This window comes from Peromyscus californicus, unplaced genomic scaffold (genome assembly GCF_007827085.1).
Source record: "Peromyscus californicus insignis strain IS unplaced genomic scaffold, ASM782708v3 Scaffold_4__1_contigs__length_199733344, whole genome shotgun sequence".
Lineage (NCBI taxonomy): Eukaryota > Metazoa > Chordata > Mammalia > Rodentia > Cricetidae > Peromyscus > Peromyscus californicus.
Genome location: NW_026294562.1, coordinates 167,543,906 through 167,563,315, shown reverse-complemented (window position 1 = coordinate 167,563,315; position 19,410 = coordinate 167,543,906). Strand labels below are relative to the sequence as shown.

Here is a 19,410-nt window from a genome sequence, read left to right as displayed (position 1 = left end):
AGATTAATATCTCTAAAAAACAGCTCCTCCCCTTCCACAGATACCTGAGAAGGCCTCCAGGGTGGAGACACTGGACACATGGATGCCAGACAGATTTCTGGTGCTTCCCATCTGCACACATGAACTATGGGAACCTAGTTGGGCCACTGTGCTTTCTGTATCTCCATATTCCACTGATATCACATATGGTAAATGAATATTGTCATAGCAATAAGGTAGACTAAATGAGAACAAGAACTGGACATTGGGACAGGACAACTGTCCACATCAGCCATATCTGTTACTATTTACCTACAGGAGAGCGTTCACTAGACTCAATCCCTGAGGACCTTCAGTCATCAGGAGGAACTATGTCCTCAGTCCCTCCTCTTGGGGACCATGATATTCCTGTGAAGTCTCATAAGGCCGTCAGAAAAGTAGGGTAAGGACCTGGACACCTGTGCAGCTGTGCTCACTGTGCTGAGACTCAGAAGGACATGCTGAGGTGACCTAGCCTAACTGTGGCTCTCATGGCAACACTGGCTGGTTCCATGATGTACAAAATTCAGACAGCTGTTAAGTCATTCTTCTCTGTTAGCTCTAACAGGACACATTCCAAGCCTGCCCACATTCCCCAGCTCATCTGGAGTCAGGATTCTGGGACCATGATCTGGAGCCAGGATGTCCTGGTGGTGGGTCTCCCTTCTAATAAGAGTCCATAGTTCTCTCATGTAGAATCTTCCTGAGTCCCAAGGTTCCCCCCCCCTTAGGGCTACGTTTATGGTGAGATCCACACAATCTAGTCTTGTTCTGATCCTTTGGGTGAGCTACCCCACCACACATCCTGCTCTCAGCAGGGTGAATTCAGATACAAGATTGACATTGCAGTTGGTCTACACTGGGTGGGCCTGCACTAGCTGCGTAAACCCTAATGTGGATTAAAAATAAAATAAAATGAAATAGAAAAATAAAAAAGTCATGTGTCCATCAGGGTGTTGTTAGAAACAGCAAAAATCCATTGGTACATACTGTCTCTCTGCCACTGAATGCAGGCCTCAGTAAGCTTTGATGGATGGCTATTATGGCTGTGTCTGTCCTTAAATGTCCACCACAGTTGACAATCATCAGTAAAACTTTCTTTATATTGATAAAAATTTTAAAGTTTTTACTTTTTTGCTTTTAGTGCTATTCCCTGGCAGATTAAGGACAAATAAAATGCTAGGCAGTGGTGGCACATGCCTTTCATACCAGTACTCTGGAGGCAAAGAAAGGTGGGTCTCTGAATTTGAGTCCAGCCTGGTCTATGGAGTGAGGTCCAGGACAGGCAGGGCTACACAGAGAAACCCTGTCTTGAAAAACCAAAAAGAAAAAAAAAATGAACTAAGTCATATTCTCACCTCCAGCTGCATTGTGCAACAGTGATTCTATATAGTGAGTTAAGCAGTACAGGGAGGGTACTGGCAGTTGAAAGTAAGGCTCGGAGCTGCATGGAATGCTTCTTGGCTAAGAGCACTGGATGCTCCTTCAGAAGACATGGGTTCAATTCCCAACACCTATAGGTTAGCCTACTATAACGTTTAACTCCAATTCTAGAAAACCCAGTGCCACCTGCTGGACTCTGCGTGCATTGCATGCAGATGGTACACAGACACACAAGCAGGCAAAATATTGATGAACATCAACGAAATTATTTTAAAAATAGATAAAAACTGAGGCTAGAGGGAAGAGAGAGGAATCTCGATCCCTTTGCATTTCATGGAACACTGGGCCTATGTCCTAAGCAGGTGTTTCATCCCTTAGCTTCTGTGTGAGTGTCTGGGTGGTAATACAGAATTTGGTGGAAAGAAGCAATGTGGCACGACCTCCTTTCAATTAGTGCTCTGAACATGTCATTCACCCTGCAAGGATGGAATTATGTTCTCAGGTTTCTGAATGGTTCAACCCAACTGCTTTCAGGTCTGCTCACAATTAAGAGCATTTTGTGGGTGAGGGATGCCATCTCCATTTGCTATCTCTAAAATCCGAGAGCAATCTCTTTCTCATTTTAATTTTATAAGATTTATTGTATTTTATATATGCATAGGGTTCTGTACAAACTGTGTGCAGGAGCCTCTGGCACCAGGGGACTTTATGGAATCCTCTGGAGCTGGATTTACAGAAAGTTGGTGGTGAAGTCACCTAATATTGCTGCTGGTAACTGAACTCAAGTCCTCTGGAAGAGCAGCAGGTGTACTTAACCACTGAGCCATCTGCCCAGCCCTCCTCTCTCATTTTATTGCTCTGTGCATAGGAAAATCCTACTGTAGAGTTATGGAAGTCAGAAGTCATGAGGGAGTTGGAGCTATCCCTGAACTGTGTGGGACATGTGGATTGACTAAAAATATCAGCCTTAGCAGCAAATGCCTTCACCCAGTGAGACATCTCTTTGGCCCACCCTGGTTGGATTTTCATTTGGAGAATCACCCTATAATAATTGGAATCTTCAGTCTTCAAAATATAGTAGCCTGTTGTGCCTACATCATACGATCCCCAAGCAAGACCAACACAGAGCCGATGTCTGAGGCAAAACACACAGGAGTTTATTGATTACGAGCCTGGGCTTTGTCCATATTCCAGCTTTCTGGCACAGTGAGTGGAGGATGATGACCCTAAGCTCTCAGAGTTTATAAAGGGAAAAACGGCAAGCAGGGTGGTACAAGGCTTTGCATCATAAGATTGGGTGAGGGTGTTTAACCTTTGAGTTTATTGGTTGGGGTTCAGAGGAATTTTTCAACAATGGTCATTGGAAGGACATTTGAGACCAGCAGATGTTGTTTATCAAAATTACTCATTGGCCAGCCCACCCTGGTAGGGTCACTTTGAACAGGGCCCTGGCTGTTTGTGGTTTCTCTTGGAGTTGCTTGAGGTTTTTGCTGGAACTAAGTTCAGCTTCTGGCCCAATGCTGTGTGAAATGGAGTTTTCTTTAAAATGGAGTTTGTCTTGCTCTCTGAGGCCAATGGTGATTAACTTTGAGTAGGGAACACTCTGGCTTTTCCCACCTCCTCTTAACATTTCCTGCTCACCAAGAGCCTCCTGCTGCTGAACTGCTGTTCCTCTCTGTCCTCTCTAGGAACTCTGCAAGCACAAACTCTGAGTCCCACTCAAACCCTTATCTTAGGAATTTACAGCCATTCTCTGAGCTACCCGCCTCTTAACCATTGTCAATGCATGGTCACCTCACCTTTGTGCCAGGGCACAGGTCTTCAGCTTTAGGCCAGATTCCCATGGCCTTATTGAGGCCACATCTCCTGCAGCTCACTCTAGGACAGAGTGTAGGTGGGAGCTGTCGGTGCTGTGACCTGACTACTCACAGTTAACACTACCTGGGTCCTCCAACGCTCCTTGTCACTTACACTACACGGAACTACGTCACATGGTGCGAAATTCCCCACCACAGCTAAAAGGTTATAAAAGATCAGACCTTGCCCTTGTTCTGGAGATCAAGAGAAGACTGCTAATGATGTTGTCCAGAAATGGAGAGTGTTCTCAGAAGAAGAGCCTCAATTTCCCTCCACAATCACTCTCCTGGTAGCTGTTTCTCATTCTTTCACTCTCCCTAGCTCTCTCTTATTTTCACTATTATTTTTAAAGCTTTGAAAAGTAATTTTTTAGAATTTCCTACATGCATATTGTGTTTACATTACATCCTTTCCATCCCACCCTCCCCCACTCTACCTCCTCCTAGGATTTTGACTCCCTTTCAACTTCATTGATATTTCTTTAATTATTATTATTATATTATTACAGATATATTTATGTATAAATCAATAAATTAATGTAATCTGATGAGTATGGTATGTAAAATGAATAAAAAAATTTAATTAAGAAAATTGGACTCTCTAAAGATTTCCCTTTGTATCCTACCATGTCAATTGGTATTGTCATTTTCCAGGTCTATGCAGCCATACAGTTAACTTTTCTTGGGTGAAGATTCCCCATAATATATAGAAGACACAATCTCATAGTACACATCCTGGTCTTCTGCCTCTTACAGTATTTCCAAACCTCTTCTGAGCTGTAGCCTGAACATCAAACAAGGGGGTCACGTTATAGATAGATCAGGTAGGGCTGGACACCCATGATGTCTATCTTAGTTAGGGTTTTATTGCTGTGAAGAGACATGGAGGCCATGGCAACTCTTATTAAGGAAAACTTTTAATTGGAGCTGGCTAACAGTTTCAGAGGTTTAGTCCATTATCGTCATGGCTAAAAACATGGTGGCCTATAGGCAGGCATGGTGCTGGGGAAGGAGCTGAGAGTTCCACATTGTGATCCTTGTGCAGCCAAAGGAGACTGTGTGCCACACTGGGAGTAGCTTGACCTTAGGAGACTTCAAAGCCCACCTCCACAGTGACAAACTTCCTCCAACAAGGCCACACCACTTAATAGTGTAACTCCCTAAGGGTCAAGCATTAAAACATGTGAGTCTATGGGAGACATTCCTATACATACCACCAAGCATCCATTTTTCACTGCACTTGGATTCATTTTGGATTTCTTTGGTGACCTCTGACTGTGCAACAAAAGCATCTTTAATGTAGGGCTAGAACTACACTTGTCTATGGGAATAAGGATGTGTATTTAGAATGGACCTTGAAATTAAACTTATTTAAGAAAGTGGCCATTATAGGTTCTCTACTAGGATTCATAACATTATCGATGTACAGTTGATTGCATTCCAGTACCAGCCATGATTTCCCTCCTTTTGTGCACCCTGAAGTCTAATTAGACAATTTTTGGTTACCTGCAAGAGATAACTGCCACTCTGGCATCTTTATGGATATTTTGCCATGCTAGTCATTGCTGTAGTTAGTAGGAATCCAAAGTGGGTAGGACAATTGATTATTTTCATCTGTCGCCAGCTTGCATGGAATCTTCAAGTATTATTAAGGTCTAGTCCTCAGAGAAGAGGTTTCTGCATCAGATCCAGCTAGATTCTGCTATACTTGTAGATCATTTCCTTAACCATTCATCATCAGAGAGGCTACCTCTGGCAACAGATGGGTAAAGAACAGATACAGACATCCACAACAGATACCTTGTGTGTTGGATAAAAGGGTCAGCCAAAGAACACACTCTGGCCCTGAAACCAGAGCCCAAAGGTTACAAAGGAGCAGTGAAAGGAACATACCCTGGTCCTGAAACCAGAGTCAAAAAAAGCACATCCTGACCAACTTGGCATGAAAACCAACCAATTCTAGAGCATGAAAACCAACCAGTCCCTGAGCACAAAATCCAACTAATCCCTGAGAGCACAAATTCCCTCCAATTTCTAAGCTTGTCCGAGCTCAGGGATTGAAATCCAATCAATTCCTACTCTGAAAATCTTCACCTTGAAAAAACGCTGCACCTAAGAAACCCTATACAAGCCCTGTTACTGCTCAGTTTGAAGATGCCTTTTTTCCACCCTGGCAGAGGCAGCCACTCTCCTGGATTCCTCCCTACCAATAAATCTCTTGAATGGGATTAGAGTGAAAAACCTTCCTTTACCTGGGTGGAGCCAGGCAAAGAAGTAACTGGTTTAGCCTGAGCTGGAGCAGAACTACTACATTTCTTCAAGGCTTCCTTAGCAGAGCAGAGCAGTAATGGCTCTTGCTGGAACAGGAGCAGAACTGCTACATCTCTACAGGGAAACTCCCTTAGCACAGCAGAGCAAAGCTGAGCAGGCCTGCAAAGGCTCATCTGGAGAAGAGCAGAACTGCAACATTCCTGCAGGGATACTGTGCCCTACTGGAACAGAGCTGCAGGTGTTACCTGGCTTCCTACCAGGATACCTTACCCTTCCAAGCTGTAGGTGTTATCTGGTTTCTGACAGCCAGTAGACATTCCCATTCAGAGCTGTAGGTATCACCTGGCTTCTAAAAGCCAGAAGAGCTTTCCCTTCAGAGCTGTAACATTTACAGGTATTACTTTGATTCAAGTGGCCAGGATAACTTTCCCTTCAGATCTGTAACACCTACAGGTATTGCCTGGCTTCTAATGGCCAGGATACATTTCCATCCAGAGCTGTAACACTTTCAGTGTGGACAGCCTAAATTGGATGTGTCCATCAAATCTATCCCCTCAGAGATCCAGGAACCCTTCAGTAGAGGAGGCAGAAAGAGTGTAAGAGCTAGAGGGAAGGGAGGACACCAGGAAAACAAGACCCTGTGAATCAACTAAGGAAGGCACATATGAACTCACAGACTGAATCAGCATGCACAGGACCTACATGAGTCAGCACTAGGTCCTCTGCATCTATGTTATATCTATTACCTCAGTCCTTTTTTTGTGAGACTCCTGACTCTGAGAACAAGACTCTGACTCTTGTGTCCGCTTTTGGGACTCCTTTGCTCCTGTTGGGTTGCAGGGTCCAGTATCAACATGACAGTTGCTGTTTCATCTTATTATATTTTATTTTGTCATGTTTCATTGTTATCTCTTAGAGGCCAAATCTTATCTAATGAAAGAAAGAAAGGGAGTGGATCTGATGGTAGGAGATGTAGGAAGGAGCTGGGAAGGGTTGAGAGAGGGAAAACTATAAACAGTATATATTGTAAGAAAAAGAATCCATTTTCAATAAAAGAAAAAAAAGTGTACTCGTGATAGTGATTAATGGCATTGGCAACCTTTAATCAGTTTAATTTTATTTTTAAAAGAGTAACATTCTTAATAATAGAAGTGAATTTTGAGAACTTTATGTCCATTTTTAAGATTACTAAAATTTCCATAACTACTCCATACTGATGGGGGTAATCGTACAGTGACTGATATGAAACAGACAAATACCTAGAAGCCCAGAAGTTACAGAGGTGGAACCATGAAGAAACACAAAACTATGTCCACAGTGAAACACAGGTAGACCCCTTCTCCTGTCACTCTTCCTCACTTCACCTAGACGAATAATGTGCAGGCAGCATGGGGCCTAGGTGAATTAGTTAAACAGGGAATGTATTTCAGCATGCAAGAGGATGTTTTTTCTCAATGCAAACATTGTACCATTTTCACAGCAGACTCAGAGCATCCAAAACTTCGAGGGCTCCTGAGATTACTTCCCATGAATTCTGAAAGATCCCTATATATTTGAACCACAAGCTAAGCTCTTAGGGTCTTTGAATTTTTGTTTACCATATTGATGCCTTTATTTTCCTTTTAAGACAACCTCACTTTAAATCCTGACCTTCCCTTTACATACACGTATCCCAGAATTATAGGTGTGAGTCACCATGCTGGCTGTACCTGATGAGTAACTAATCATTTCCATCATGGAACTTTTCTCCATTTTGCACCCCACTGACACAGAAATACCGGCATTCTTCTGTGGGTCTACTGTGGGGATGAGAGGAGAGGTCACTCACTCATCATGGCCAGGAGACTGGAAGACTGGTCTTCAAACTGAATTGGTTGGAGACCTCACACTTATACTCTCCAGCATCCTCACTTTTGATGGGATCTATTTTGAGTCCACACTTTGTTGGGGACATAGTCATCCTCTCTGTGAGCTTCAGACTCTTGTTATTGAAGAACCAGTGGATGAAGATATCAGTGTCGGGTGAGATGCAGGAGAAGACGACAGATCTACGTCCTGCGACTGTGGTGTCAGTGATTCGCACAAAGGGTTGGGTCACATTCTCTGTGAAGAAGCAGAGGAGGGTACTAAATGACAGGTGTCCGGAGTTCAACCAGGCCCTCCTTAGTTCATACTTTATAAAGCTTCCAGGGGGAGAATTTGGAACTGTGGCTATAGACATATTTCGTGCTTTGGATCTGCCACCCAGGGACTGTGTGACCCTGATGCAGGCACTGTTTCCTGTGTCTCAGTTTCCCCGTAATAGGACATACATGATCATTGCCATGTTCAAGAGTTAAGCTGAGTTATGAGCAATAGTGTGAACTTGGGGTGGGGAGCTGCTCACATCAGCAGCATCTGTTACTATTTACCTGCAGAAAAGAATTCCTTAGGATAGACTCCTGAGATGAAGGAGGAATCTGGAGCATCTGCCTCCTCTGTATGTTCCCTTGGTGCCTTGACTTTCCTGTCAAGGCTCCTAAGCCCATAAGAACAATAATAGTCTAATGGCCCAGACACCTGTCCACTGATCCTCAGGAGAAGGGGATGCCCAGGTGACCTACCTAACTTCAGCTGTCACGGCAGTAGAAGGTGGTGATTCTATACTCTATGGGATAGTCAGTCCCATGATTTGGACCATCAGTAAAGCCTTGTTCTCTGTCAGCTCTGACAGGAAATCTAAACACACAGTGAAAAAAAAAAAGCTCCCCAATTTCACCTCCAGTCCAGCCAGATGGAAAGTTTTCCAGTCGGGGCCTCCTGGGGGTCTCTGTGAGGACTCCATGGCTTCCTCAGTCAGGAACTACCTGACTCCCACAGAATTTTCTGGTGACATGAACATGGTGAGAGCTCCAGGCGTCTGGGCTGCACCTGATATCCTGGGACTGATTTTACCCAGCATATGTCCTCCACTCTGCAGGTAAAGACAGCTGAGTGGTTCTGATCTACTACAGTTTGGCTACCCTGTGTGTGTCCTGCAGTATGGGCCCAAATCCCAGTGGAAGGGACACAAGGCAGTTGGGGAGAGAGAAGGCACAGCCCAGTCCTGACAGTTTAGTGTATGAAGTAGGATAAGCTACCCCCAGCAGTTGCAGACCTTAGACACTGACTTACTCTTTACATAAAGTTCCACGGATGCTTTTTCAATTTTGGAATCATTCTTTGAAACTTCCAGTGTGTACATCCCTGCATCCTTCTCAGTGACGTTCTGGAGCATCAGGGATCCATTATTGTACACCATCCCTCTTCCTCTGTGTGCAGGCCACCAGATGGTGGAATTCCTAGCTCTGTTATATTCTACAGTTTTAGGGATCAGGGTCCCATACTTTGATTTGTACCAGATAAAGTTTAGCAGATCTTCTGGAAGATTATGAACTTGGAGAAGAATGCTTTCCCCTTCAGCAGGATACCGAGGCACCACTTGGATCATGAGTTGGGAAGATGTGAGAGGGTTACAGAACAGAGAAAGGGGAGCTGGAAGGGAAAGAGAAAAAAGCCATCACATGGGGATCATGGTGCTTGGTGAAAAGATGGTAACCTCCATCCTGAGAAGATGGATTCATCACTCAGCCTAGAGGTGCAGGTGTGTGTGTGTGTGTGTGTGTGTGTGTGTGTGTGTGTGTGTGTGTGTGTCTACTCCACTTACTGAAGGGCAGAAACATGACCTCTTCCTTCCCAACAGTGCCCCTGATAGTTGCATGAAACTGTTCTCTTGAGTGTCTACATGGCTGCTCCCTCACTGCCCTCAGTCAGACACTGCACACACTCATGCACACTGGGGTTTGAGATGATGCCTCTCCAGAACTCAACAGGCCTGGGACTTTAGCTTTCTAGGTTATTTCTTCAATTTCCTTTGAGCAACATTCAACCCCTGAGTTTACCCAATAGATTAACTTGCTGCTCTGTCCCGTATCCCTTAGGTCTGGAGCTATGTGGTTGCTGGGAGCAGTCTGATCTTCAAGGCAGGCTCAGGACTTTAAAAGGCTAGGTTACTAGGCTGGCTGGTTTTATGTCAACTTCACACAAGCTACAGTCATTTTGCAAGACAAAACCTCAGTTGAAAATGCCACCGCCATATTGACCTTTGGGCAAAACTATAATACATATTTTTAAATTAGGGATTGATGCAAAAGGTTCAGATTAATGCACGCAGTTCAGGCACTGGGCTAGGAGTCCTGGATGATGTAAGAAAGCTGGTTGAGCAAGTATGAAGAGCAACCAATAGGAAGTACTCCTCCATGGTCTCTGTACCAGTTCCTGGATTTTATTTGTGACTTTCTCAAATTGGGCCTAATAAATACCCCAGTTTAACATGGATGTTCTAAAACTATTGTTCTCTTCCAGCTTTGTAAAAGTAGAACTCTAGAAAATGCTCCCCTGGGTCACTTTAGTCCAGCCTTGGAAAGATGACAGGGCTCAGGGATCCCTGGTTTAGAGCCCCAAGAGCCTGGGCTGACTCTGACATCTTAGGCTGAGTTACTTTCCATCAATGTCTTCCCTGATGCAGGTGGAGTTAGAAGATGGAAGATGATCTACGGACATTTGTCTCTACCAGTGTGTTCTGCACTAAGTGCTCAAACCTCCCTGTGGGGACACAGTGCAGAGGGGAGGGAGGCCACGGCAGCCATGACATTCCTGTGTGTCTAAGCCCCACCCAGCCCTGAACAGTCACAGAGAGTCACTTACTGTCCACCTGGAGTTGCACCTCAGCTTCTTCAAGTTCGTCATCTCTTCTCAGAATTTGTAGGAAGTACAATCCATGGTCTTTCTGAGTGACACCACGGAGCAGCAGAGATCCATCACTGTACAAGGTCTCCCTGCCAGTGTATGCAGGCCCCCACTTAGTTGATTTCCTATCTGGTATATGCCGGATAACCAAAAGGTTCTTGACCCCAATCACTCCTTTGAACCAGAAGAAGCTTTCAATATTCTCTGGGAGATTGTGAACGAGGAGAAGAGCATTTCTCCCTTCAGTCACTCTGGGTGGCACTGATTCAATAGTGATCTTGGTAGAAGTACCAAGGCGCCCACACTTCCAAAGGAAGGCTAGAACGGAAGAGAGACATCTTTTTAAATTGGCAATGTTGTATTTGACTAAGCTGAGGCCCTGTGTCCTGAGCAGCTGTGCCCATTGTGAAGTTGACATTTTGTGGGTGAATGTTGCCCTGCACTACTTGGTAGAGGTCAGCACAAACCTTCATGTTCTCAGTGTCCCCACACTTGTCATTTCCACTATGTGGCTCTCTCTCTTCAATGGTCAACATTGCCCTGGATTACTGCTGTCAGATCCCTGATCACATTTACACTGGATTGGTGTTGGAGTGATGCCTGCCCACCTCTTCTACAGACCCTGTGTCTTTACTTTCTGACTTTATTGTTTTTCTGTTCCTCTTGGTGGGGCATTCAACACCTGAATAAAGCATCTAGCTTTCTTTACTACATGTCAACTCAAACAGGGACATCATAAGAACTATGAGTTTTCTTGTATTTCTTTAAAAAAACTAGAAAAACTCAAATGCATCTGGAGACTGAATAAATGAATGATGTCCCAGAACCCTATATGCCCATGGACTTATTTAAGAAACTTATAAGTTTAGGGATACAGTATTGAATCATTCAATTTGCTTTGATTTTTACACTTGTTTACATATTGTGCTTGTGTGTGAGTAGTGTAAGGACTAGCCTAATGTGTGTGTGTGTGTGTGTGTGTGTGTGTGTGTGTGTGTGTGTGTGTGTGTGTTGGGGGGGAGTCCAGGGCACAGTACTTCAGTGAAGGTCAGAGGACTTCTGTTCATTGGTATCTGTTTCCCAGACAATGAAGCAAATGCCTGTATCCATTGGACCACACTAGCTTGATTTTTATTTGGGCCATCAAGCTGAGAGCATCAGTCCTCAAAATATTGTGGTCATGCTGACTAACTTCATGTAAGAACAATGTCTCCCCCACCTTTACTGTTTAGTATTCAATGAGAGCATCTTAATGCTGAGCCTCATTCCCACTCTGTATTTTCTTCCCTACAAACACTGGGACTCTACTCCTGTCCATATACCACTCAGGAGACTACAGACAGTACATCAGTCCTCTCCTCTCACACACTGTCAACTCCTGGTCTGCTCATCTGTGAGGAGAAGCCCCTGAGATGTGGTGCAGCCTTTGGACAGGAGTACAGAGGGGCCTCCATTGTCTCAGTAGGCTGATCTTTCTTCCCTCTGAGTTACTTCTACTCCAGCACAGCTCCCAAGCTCTGCTGTCCTTCCCTCATCTGAACTGAGTCTCTTCCCAGAAAGGAGCACCTCCCAGAGTCCCATGGACTGAGGGTGGGTCACTGTTCAAAACACTGCTCTGCCCCTCCAGTTTCAGTGCTGCCCCATGTTCCTCATTCTCTCTTTATGTTTCTGTCTCTAGAATACACAGAGAGAGTCAAGAGTAATGACCATCCCTGTGACATGAGATAGCAGCAGCTGACCATGGAACTGCACTCTGCTGTGTCCTGGCCTAGGTTTGTCAGCATCAAAAAAGGTAAAACTGCACAATCATGTGACAAAGAAACCCAGCTGGGCACCCAGTCTGCTCTGTGTATTCAATGCTCTATAAACACATAATTTGCTCCCAGCAAGAAGGTGACAAAACTGACTTTGAGGCTCCAGAGGGACCAAGTGAGTGATGTGTGTGGAGAAGAACAGATCTATTCTCACTGGAAGCACCAACAGACTGAGTTCTGAACAATGTCAAAGGCCCAGGATGTATCAGGAGTCTCTGATTTTGGGTGAGAAGAGGTGACCTGATTCTTGGAAAAAGGCTGTGAGCTCTTTCATCCTGTGCAAGATTTTCAAGACCATGCTACTACTTCCTCTGTTTACTGAGCTGTGTAATGGGTTTGCCCATGTGTTCCATGATTTCTCTGAGATGCTTTGGACCTCTGTCAAGTTGGTTCCCCTTGGATATCTTGTATTTCCCAAGGAAATACATAAAGTGGGAAACAGAACATGATCCCCTGGCAGTGTAGCAGAAACATTAAGCAGCTGGTAGTTCTGAGAATGCTGTGTCCATGATTTTCAGGTCTGTAAAAACAACTACTAAGTAAGCTCCTAGTTCAGGCAAATACTTTTCTGCCAGTTCATTGTGTGTCCTGATGACATCCCTCATGTTCACCAGGGGGTAAAAAAAACTTATGTCTGGGAAGCTGTCAGATCAGCATAGTCTGTAGCCATTTGCCTGCAAGAGAGATTTCCTCAAGCTGGACCCAGCGGAAAGCACATGTTAGGAGAATCTGTGCCCTCAGTCCCTCTCCTTGGGGACCATGACCTTCATGTGAAAACTCATATGCCCAACAGGACAGTTAGTTGATGGCCTGAACATCTGTTGAGCTATGCTCCCCTGATGACTCTCTGAAGAAGATGGCCAAGGGACATATCCCAACCAAGACAGCACACTGTCTGGTTCCACACATCACAAGACATGGACTATTTGGGAGCACTGTTCCCTGCCATCAGGAAGTCAAAACCCAACACTTCAAAATGCTTCCCATGGACACCTGTCATTGACTCTGGGACAGAGATCTGGAGACAAGGCATCCTGGTGCTCACATCTCAGTGAGGATCCCATGTTTTCCTCAAACAGGCACAATGTTGATTCCCTTGAGGTCTTTCTCAAGAAACATCCCTCATAAAAACCCATACAGTCTATTCAAAGGATTATGTCCTGGGCTGAGTTACCCAACATGCATCCACCTGTGTGCAAGGTGAAGTTAAATGAAGGATTTTGATCTATTGCCGTTATTCTATACCATATGTGTCCTGAACTATGTACTCAAACCCCAACATGAGGGCACAATGCACAGGGAAGGTAGGCCCAGACCTCTCCACTGTATGTGTCCAGTGAAATCAACCTCACCCAGCTCACAGAGTTCACGACAAATCACTTACCAGACACATGGAGGTACATGGATGTTGTTGATACGATTTTTCCATGTCTATTATAGGTTTGCAGGGTATAATTTTCTGTGTCCTTCTGGTTGACATTTTCCAGCAACAGGGATCCATTGCAATATATTGTCTCTCTACCAATGTGCACATGTCCTGGCCCACTTAAATTTTTGTCCATTGTACACATTGCAATTCTTTGTGTCATATTTGTTAGACCTTTGAACCAAGCAAAGGTTGTAAGATTCTCTGGGAGATCATGGACAACGAAAAGGACGTTTTCTCCTTCAGTCACTTGGAGTGGATGTGACTCAATGGTCACATGGGCCATGGTAGACAGATGCCAGAAGGTTAAGAGGAAGGCTACAAGGAAATTGAGAAAAACCACTTATGTTAAATGAGTGTGATCATCACTCAGCTTTGATGTGTGAGTAGGGAGTGCTGACCCTCCTTTACAGACATGAGCAACAAGACTTCCATTGATTCAGCATGTCTGAGTGTGTCATTAACTCTCTTAGGAAATCTCCACTCAGGTGTCTGCCTGATTCCCCCATCTATGTCCCATATCCCTCCTTACACAGAGCATTTGGTGTGAATGAAGAGCAATGACTCTCTGAACTCCTCCTCTGGAGAGTTTTCACTTTCTGACTTTTTCCTCTGTTCCCTTTGTAACTCTAGTCAACTCCTGGCTTCACCTTTCAGATATACTGACATCATGTTCACCAGTACCAAGGCTTTCTGTTTGTTTGTTTGTTTGTTTGAATTTTGGTTTTGTCTTTGGTTTGGGGTTTAGTTTTGGTTTTTTGAGGCAGGGTTTCTCTGTGTAGCCTTGGTTATCCTGGAATTTGCTCTGTAGAGCAGGTTGGCCTTGAACTCACAGAGATCACCTGCCTCTGCCTCCCCAAGTGCTGGGATTAAAGGCCTGAGCCACTGCCTCCATTCAGAACCAGGGATTTGTAAGGGCAGGATGAGTCTTAACTTTTTGAAAGGCTCAGTTCCTGGAAAAGCCTCAGACAAATGTGGATAAGGGAAAAAAGGAACAAAGAAGGAATGTGTCTCCATGGATTTATATTCATAGTTCCTAGGTTGGAGCTTATGACAATAATTATATTCAAGGATGAAATAAATGATTTTAGATTTACTTATGTAAATATATGTGTGTATTTGTGAAGGCTGGTGTCTCCTTGAGTACATATGAAGATGTATGTCAGAAATTTGTGAGAAATCACATGTGTCAGGGTGTGCATCTGTGGGTGCATGTCACAGCACCTATGTGGAGGGCAGAGAAGAGCCTGCAGAAGTCTGTTCTTTATCTACTCTGTGAGAGCTGAGGGTTGGTTTTAGGTTGCTATATCTTCACACACTGAGACATCTCACTAGCCCTCTCCTGTTTGACTTCTATTTGGAGGGTCATGCTGCCATGGTTGGGAACAGCTGTCTTCAGAACATTGCAGCCAATGTAACTCACTGTGAATATGAAGTGTTTAAAGCTTTTCTTTTACCAACATCACTTCATATCCTCTGAGAGCTTCAGGCTGCCGGGCTTCTGTCCCTCGCTTTACCTTCTGCCCCGTGACTACAAACAGAAACCTTGAGTCTCCTCTCAAGATCTTGTCCTCTTTAAGAGACTCCAACCTGCCAGTGAATCCCCTTCCCCCACAAAGTCACATAGTGGGTACACTTACCTGTGAGCAGAAGCCCCTGCCAGGGGGTACACCCCTTGCAGAGAAGCACAATGGACCCCTCCATTAATATCTCACTTGCTGTTCTCCCTCTGAGGAGAAGAGATTCAGCTCCAACACAGAACTCAGGCTCTGCTGTTCTTCCTCCTTCTGGGATGAGATTTTTCTCAGACAGGAGCACTTCCCAGAATCCAATGGGTAATGAGTGATGGGGTTTGAGTCCAAGCACTGCTCAATCCCTTCTACTCTCAGTGCTGCCCTGCATCCCTCTCAACTTCCCTTTATAGTTCTCCTCAAAGGAACACATTGAGCAACAAGGCTGATAAGCATCCCCATGCCCTCAGAGAACAACAGCTCATCCCAGGGCTGACATTTGCTTTGTCCTGGCTTTGGGTCTGTCCTCACCAAAAAAGGAGCCTCCATCCTCTCTACATGTCCTTGTGACTTAAAGACCTAGGTAAACACCCAATCTACCCTGTGTTTTCAATGCTCTGAGAAGGTAGTATTTACTTAAAACCTACAGGAAGGTGACAGAAATGTCTCTGAGGGCTGGGAAGAAACCAGCTGAGTGATGACTAGGAATGAAGATCAATCCTTTATCATTAATGTCACAAGTCAAATTAATGATCCAGGAGAGAGGCTCAGGAGCAGTTGTGTGAGGAGTTTCATATGCTCAGTTGGGAATGAGGTGACCTGAGTGTCATTGAAAGAACTGTGGCCTCCATCTTCCTATGGAGGGTTTCAAGGCAACAGTCTAGCATTATGTGTTGGGTGTGCACATGTCCTCTATGATCTTCCTGGGTCACTTTTGCCCATTTCTAGATGATTCCCTGATTATAATCTTATCTTCACCTTTGAGAGATGTCAGGAGGGAGGGGACCTTCAGGGTCTCCTTGCAGAAAGATGTTCTCAGACAAAGGAAGAAACCAGTAGATCAGAGCAGGGTCTAGGGAGGGAGCTCAAGGTTAGTCAGGACAGAGATGGAATGCAGCCTGCTAGATCATGGGTCAGGGAAACAATTTTTGGAGCATTGAGCATATGCCCTGCTATCGCCCCTGGAGGTCACTGGGAGAACTGCAGTGTCATGTCTAGGGCTACAGCAAGCATGGTCAAAAAAGCAAATGAGAACTTCCCTGATAAGTTAGGCACAGGTAAGATGCAGGACCTGTCCTCCTAATCACTGTGCTCTTCAGGACTCCTAATTCCTTCCACTGTAGGATGGGACTAGACAGGGTTCAAGATTTGTCCTGGGAAGCCCTGGACTAAAGTTGGAAGTAGTATGTACTAGAGAAAAGGTATTTTGAGGAAAAGCCTTGTGCTCAGGAAATTTCAGAGGAAAGAACTGGGATATTTCTCTTGACATTAAAAGGACAGGAGACAGCTGGGCATGGTGGTGAATGCCTTTAATTTGAGCACTCAGGAAGCAGAGGCAGGAGGGTCTCTTAGATCCAGGCCAAAGTTGTCAATGAAGCAAGTTCCAGGGCAGCTGGGGTTACACAGGGAAATCCTGTCTGGTAAAAAACGAAAAGGAGAGGACACTAATATATGGACTGCACATGCACCTTCTGGTCAATCACTACTGTCTACATCCTACCTTCTCTTTGTCCAGAGGGTGGTGAGGGGATGTGCTCTTGAGTAAAAATCACATTGATTCAAATAGACATGTCTTCCATATATACTAGTCTATGGTTCTTTCTTTTGCTGTGATAAAAACACCCTTTAAAAAGAGAAGTTCCTGAGAGTAAAGTCCGTCTTCCTACTGGGGCTGTGTTATATTGTAGCAGTGAAGGAAGTCAAGGCAGAATGCTTGCTGCTTGCTGTCTCATTCACTTGCTCACACTCTGGTTCATACTTAGCTAGCTTTCCTATACAACCAAGAACCAAGAGTCTAGGAATGATGCTGCCCACAGTGGTCTGGGCCCTCCTGTATGAATTAAGACATTCACTCACAGAAATCTACAGACTGAACTGACTTGGTTGACACTCTGTTTTCTATTTTGTTGTTGTTCTGTTTGTTTGTTTATTTATGCAGGCTTACAACAGTTTCCCCTCCCTCTTCTCCTCCCAGTCCCTCCGCCAATTTCCCCCATTTCCATTGATCCACCTGTCTGTTTTTATGCCAATACAATATGGTTTTTCTTACTGTACCTCTAGAGCATAGCTTGAAGTCAGGAATGGTAATACACCAAGATATTCCCTTATTGTACAGGATTGTTTTAGCTATCTTGGGTTTTTTGTTTTTCCATAAGAATTTGAGTATTGTTTTTTGAAGGTCTGTAAATAATTGTGTTGTAATTTTGATGAGAATTGCATTGAATCTATACATTGATTTTGGATAGATGTCCATTTTTACTGTTAATCCTAGTGATCAATAAGCATGGGAGATCTTTCCATCTTATGGTATCTTCTCTAATTTCTTTCTTTAAATACTTGAAGTTCTTGTCATAAAAGTCTTTCATTTGCTTGATGTATTAGTTAGGGTGTCTATTGTTGTGAAGAGAAACCATGACCCTGGCCACTCTTATAAAAGAACATATTTAATTAGGGTAACTCACTTACAGTTTCAGAGGTTCAGTCTATTCATCACGGCAGAGAGCATGGCAGTGTGCAGACAGATATGGGTTTTGAGAAGTAGCTGAGATTCCTACGTCTTCCAGGCAACAGGAAAAGGTCTGTCTGTCACAAAAGCAAAGCTTGAGCAAAAGAGACCTCAAAGCCCACCACCACAGTGAAACACTTCTTTGAACAGGGCCATACCTACTTCAACAAGGCCACACCTCCTAACAGTGCCACTTCCTTTGGGGGGCATTTTTCTTCAAACCACCAGTATTGGTTAGAGTTACACTAAGTTATTTTTTATTATTTGTGGATATTGTGAAGAGTATTTTAGCCCTGATTTTTTTCTCAGCCCATTGATGATTTGTATATAGGAGGGCTGCTGAGTTTTTTGAGTTAATTTTGTAACCAACCAATGCACTGAAATTATTTATCAGCTCTAGGGGTTCTTTGGAGAATTTTTGGGCTTGGTTATGTATATAACCATATCATCTGTAAATAGTGATACTTTGAGTTCTTCCTTTCCAGTTTAAATCCCCTCAATCTCTATCAGTTGTCTTATTGCTCTAGCTAAAATATCAAGTACTGTCTTCAATAGAAATGGCAAGAGTGGACAGCCTTGTCTTGTCAATGATTTTAGTGGAATTGCTTTGAGTCTTTCTCCATTTATTTTGATGTTGGCTATTGGTTTGTTGTGTAGTGCCTTTATTATGTTTAGATATGTCCCTTGTATCCCCGTTCCCTCCAAGACATTTACCATGAAGGAGTGTTGGGCTTTTTTCAAAGGCCTTGACAGCATCAAATGAGATGATCATGGGGATTTTTTCTTTCAGTTTGTTTATATGGTGGATTACATTGCCAGAATTTCTTATGTTGAACTATCCCAGATTCTCTGGGATGAAGCCCACTAAATTATGGTAGATGGTCATTATGATGTGTCCTTGTATAATTTGTGAGTCTTTTTGAGTACTTTTTGCATCTATGTTCCTGAAGGAAATTAGTCTGAAATTCTCTTTCTTTGTTGAGTCTTTGTGTGGTTTGGATATCAGTATGAATGTGGCCTCATTAAAAAAAATTGGAAATGTTCCTTCTGTTTCTACTTTGTGGAATGATTTGAGGAGTATTGGTATTAACTCTTCTTTGAAAACATGGTAGAATTCTGTGCTGAAATCATCTGTCCCTTGGCTTCTTTGGTTCAGAGAATTTTAATGACTGCTTCTATTTCCTTGAAGGTTATTTGTCTATTTAAATTGTTCATCTGATCTTGATTTACCTTTGGTAAGTGGAATCTATTGGAAAAATTGCCCATTTTTTTATTTTCTGATTTCATGATATGACCTAATGATTCATTGGATTTCCTCAGTGTCTGTTGTTATTTCCCACTTTTTATTTCTAACTTTGTTAACTGGATATTCTCTGTCTTTTAGTTAGTTGGGATAAGGGTTTGTCTCTCTTGGTGATTTTCTCAAAGAACCAACTCTTGGTTTCATTGATTCTTTATATTGTTCTCATTGTTTGTATTTTATTGATTTAGCCCCCAGCTTCCTTATTTTCTGCTGGCATCTACTCCTCTTGATTGTGTTTGCTTCTTTTTGTTCTAGAGCTTTCAGGTGTGCTGTCATGTCACTAGTATGATGTCTCTCTAATTTCCTCACGAAGACACTTAGTACTATGAACTTTCC

At 43.6% G+C, this 19,410-nt stretch overlaps 1 protein-coding gene across 1 annotated transcript in view; it reads right to left on the bottom strand.

The window, feature by feature from the left end:
* The window catches only part of LOC128124051 (pregnancy-specific glycoprotein 22-like), a 39,085-nt gene extending 25,414 nt beyond the window's left edge, over positions 1-13,671 (bottom strand). Inside the window, exons 1-4 of the mRNA XM_052760287.1 lie at positions 13,494-13,671; positions 10,254-10,613; positions 8,682-9,041; positions 7,411-7,631 (exon numbers count right to left, since the gene is read on the bottom strand). Of these exons, the coding sequence (XP_052616247.1) occupies positions 7,411-7,631; positions 8,682-9,041; positions 10,254-10,613; positions 13,494-13,671 (1,119 nt within the window). The remainder of the gene's footprint in view (positions 1-7,410; positions 7,632-8,681; positions 9,042-10,253; positions 10,614-13,493) is intronic.
* Positions 13,672-19,410: the final 5,739 nt, after the last annotated feature.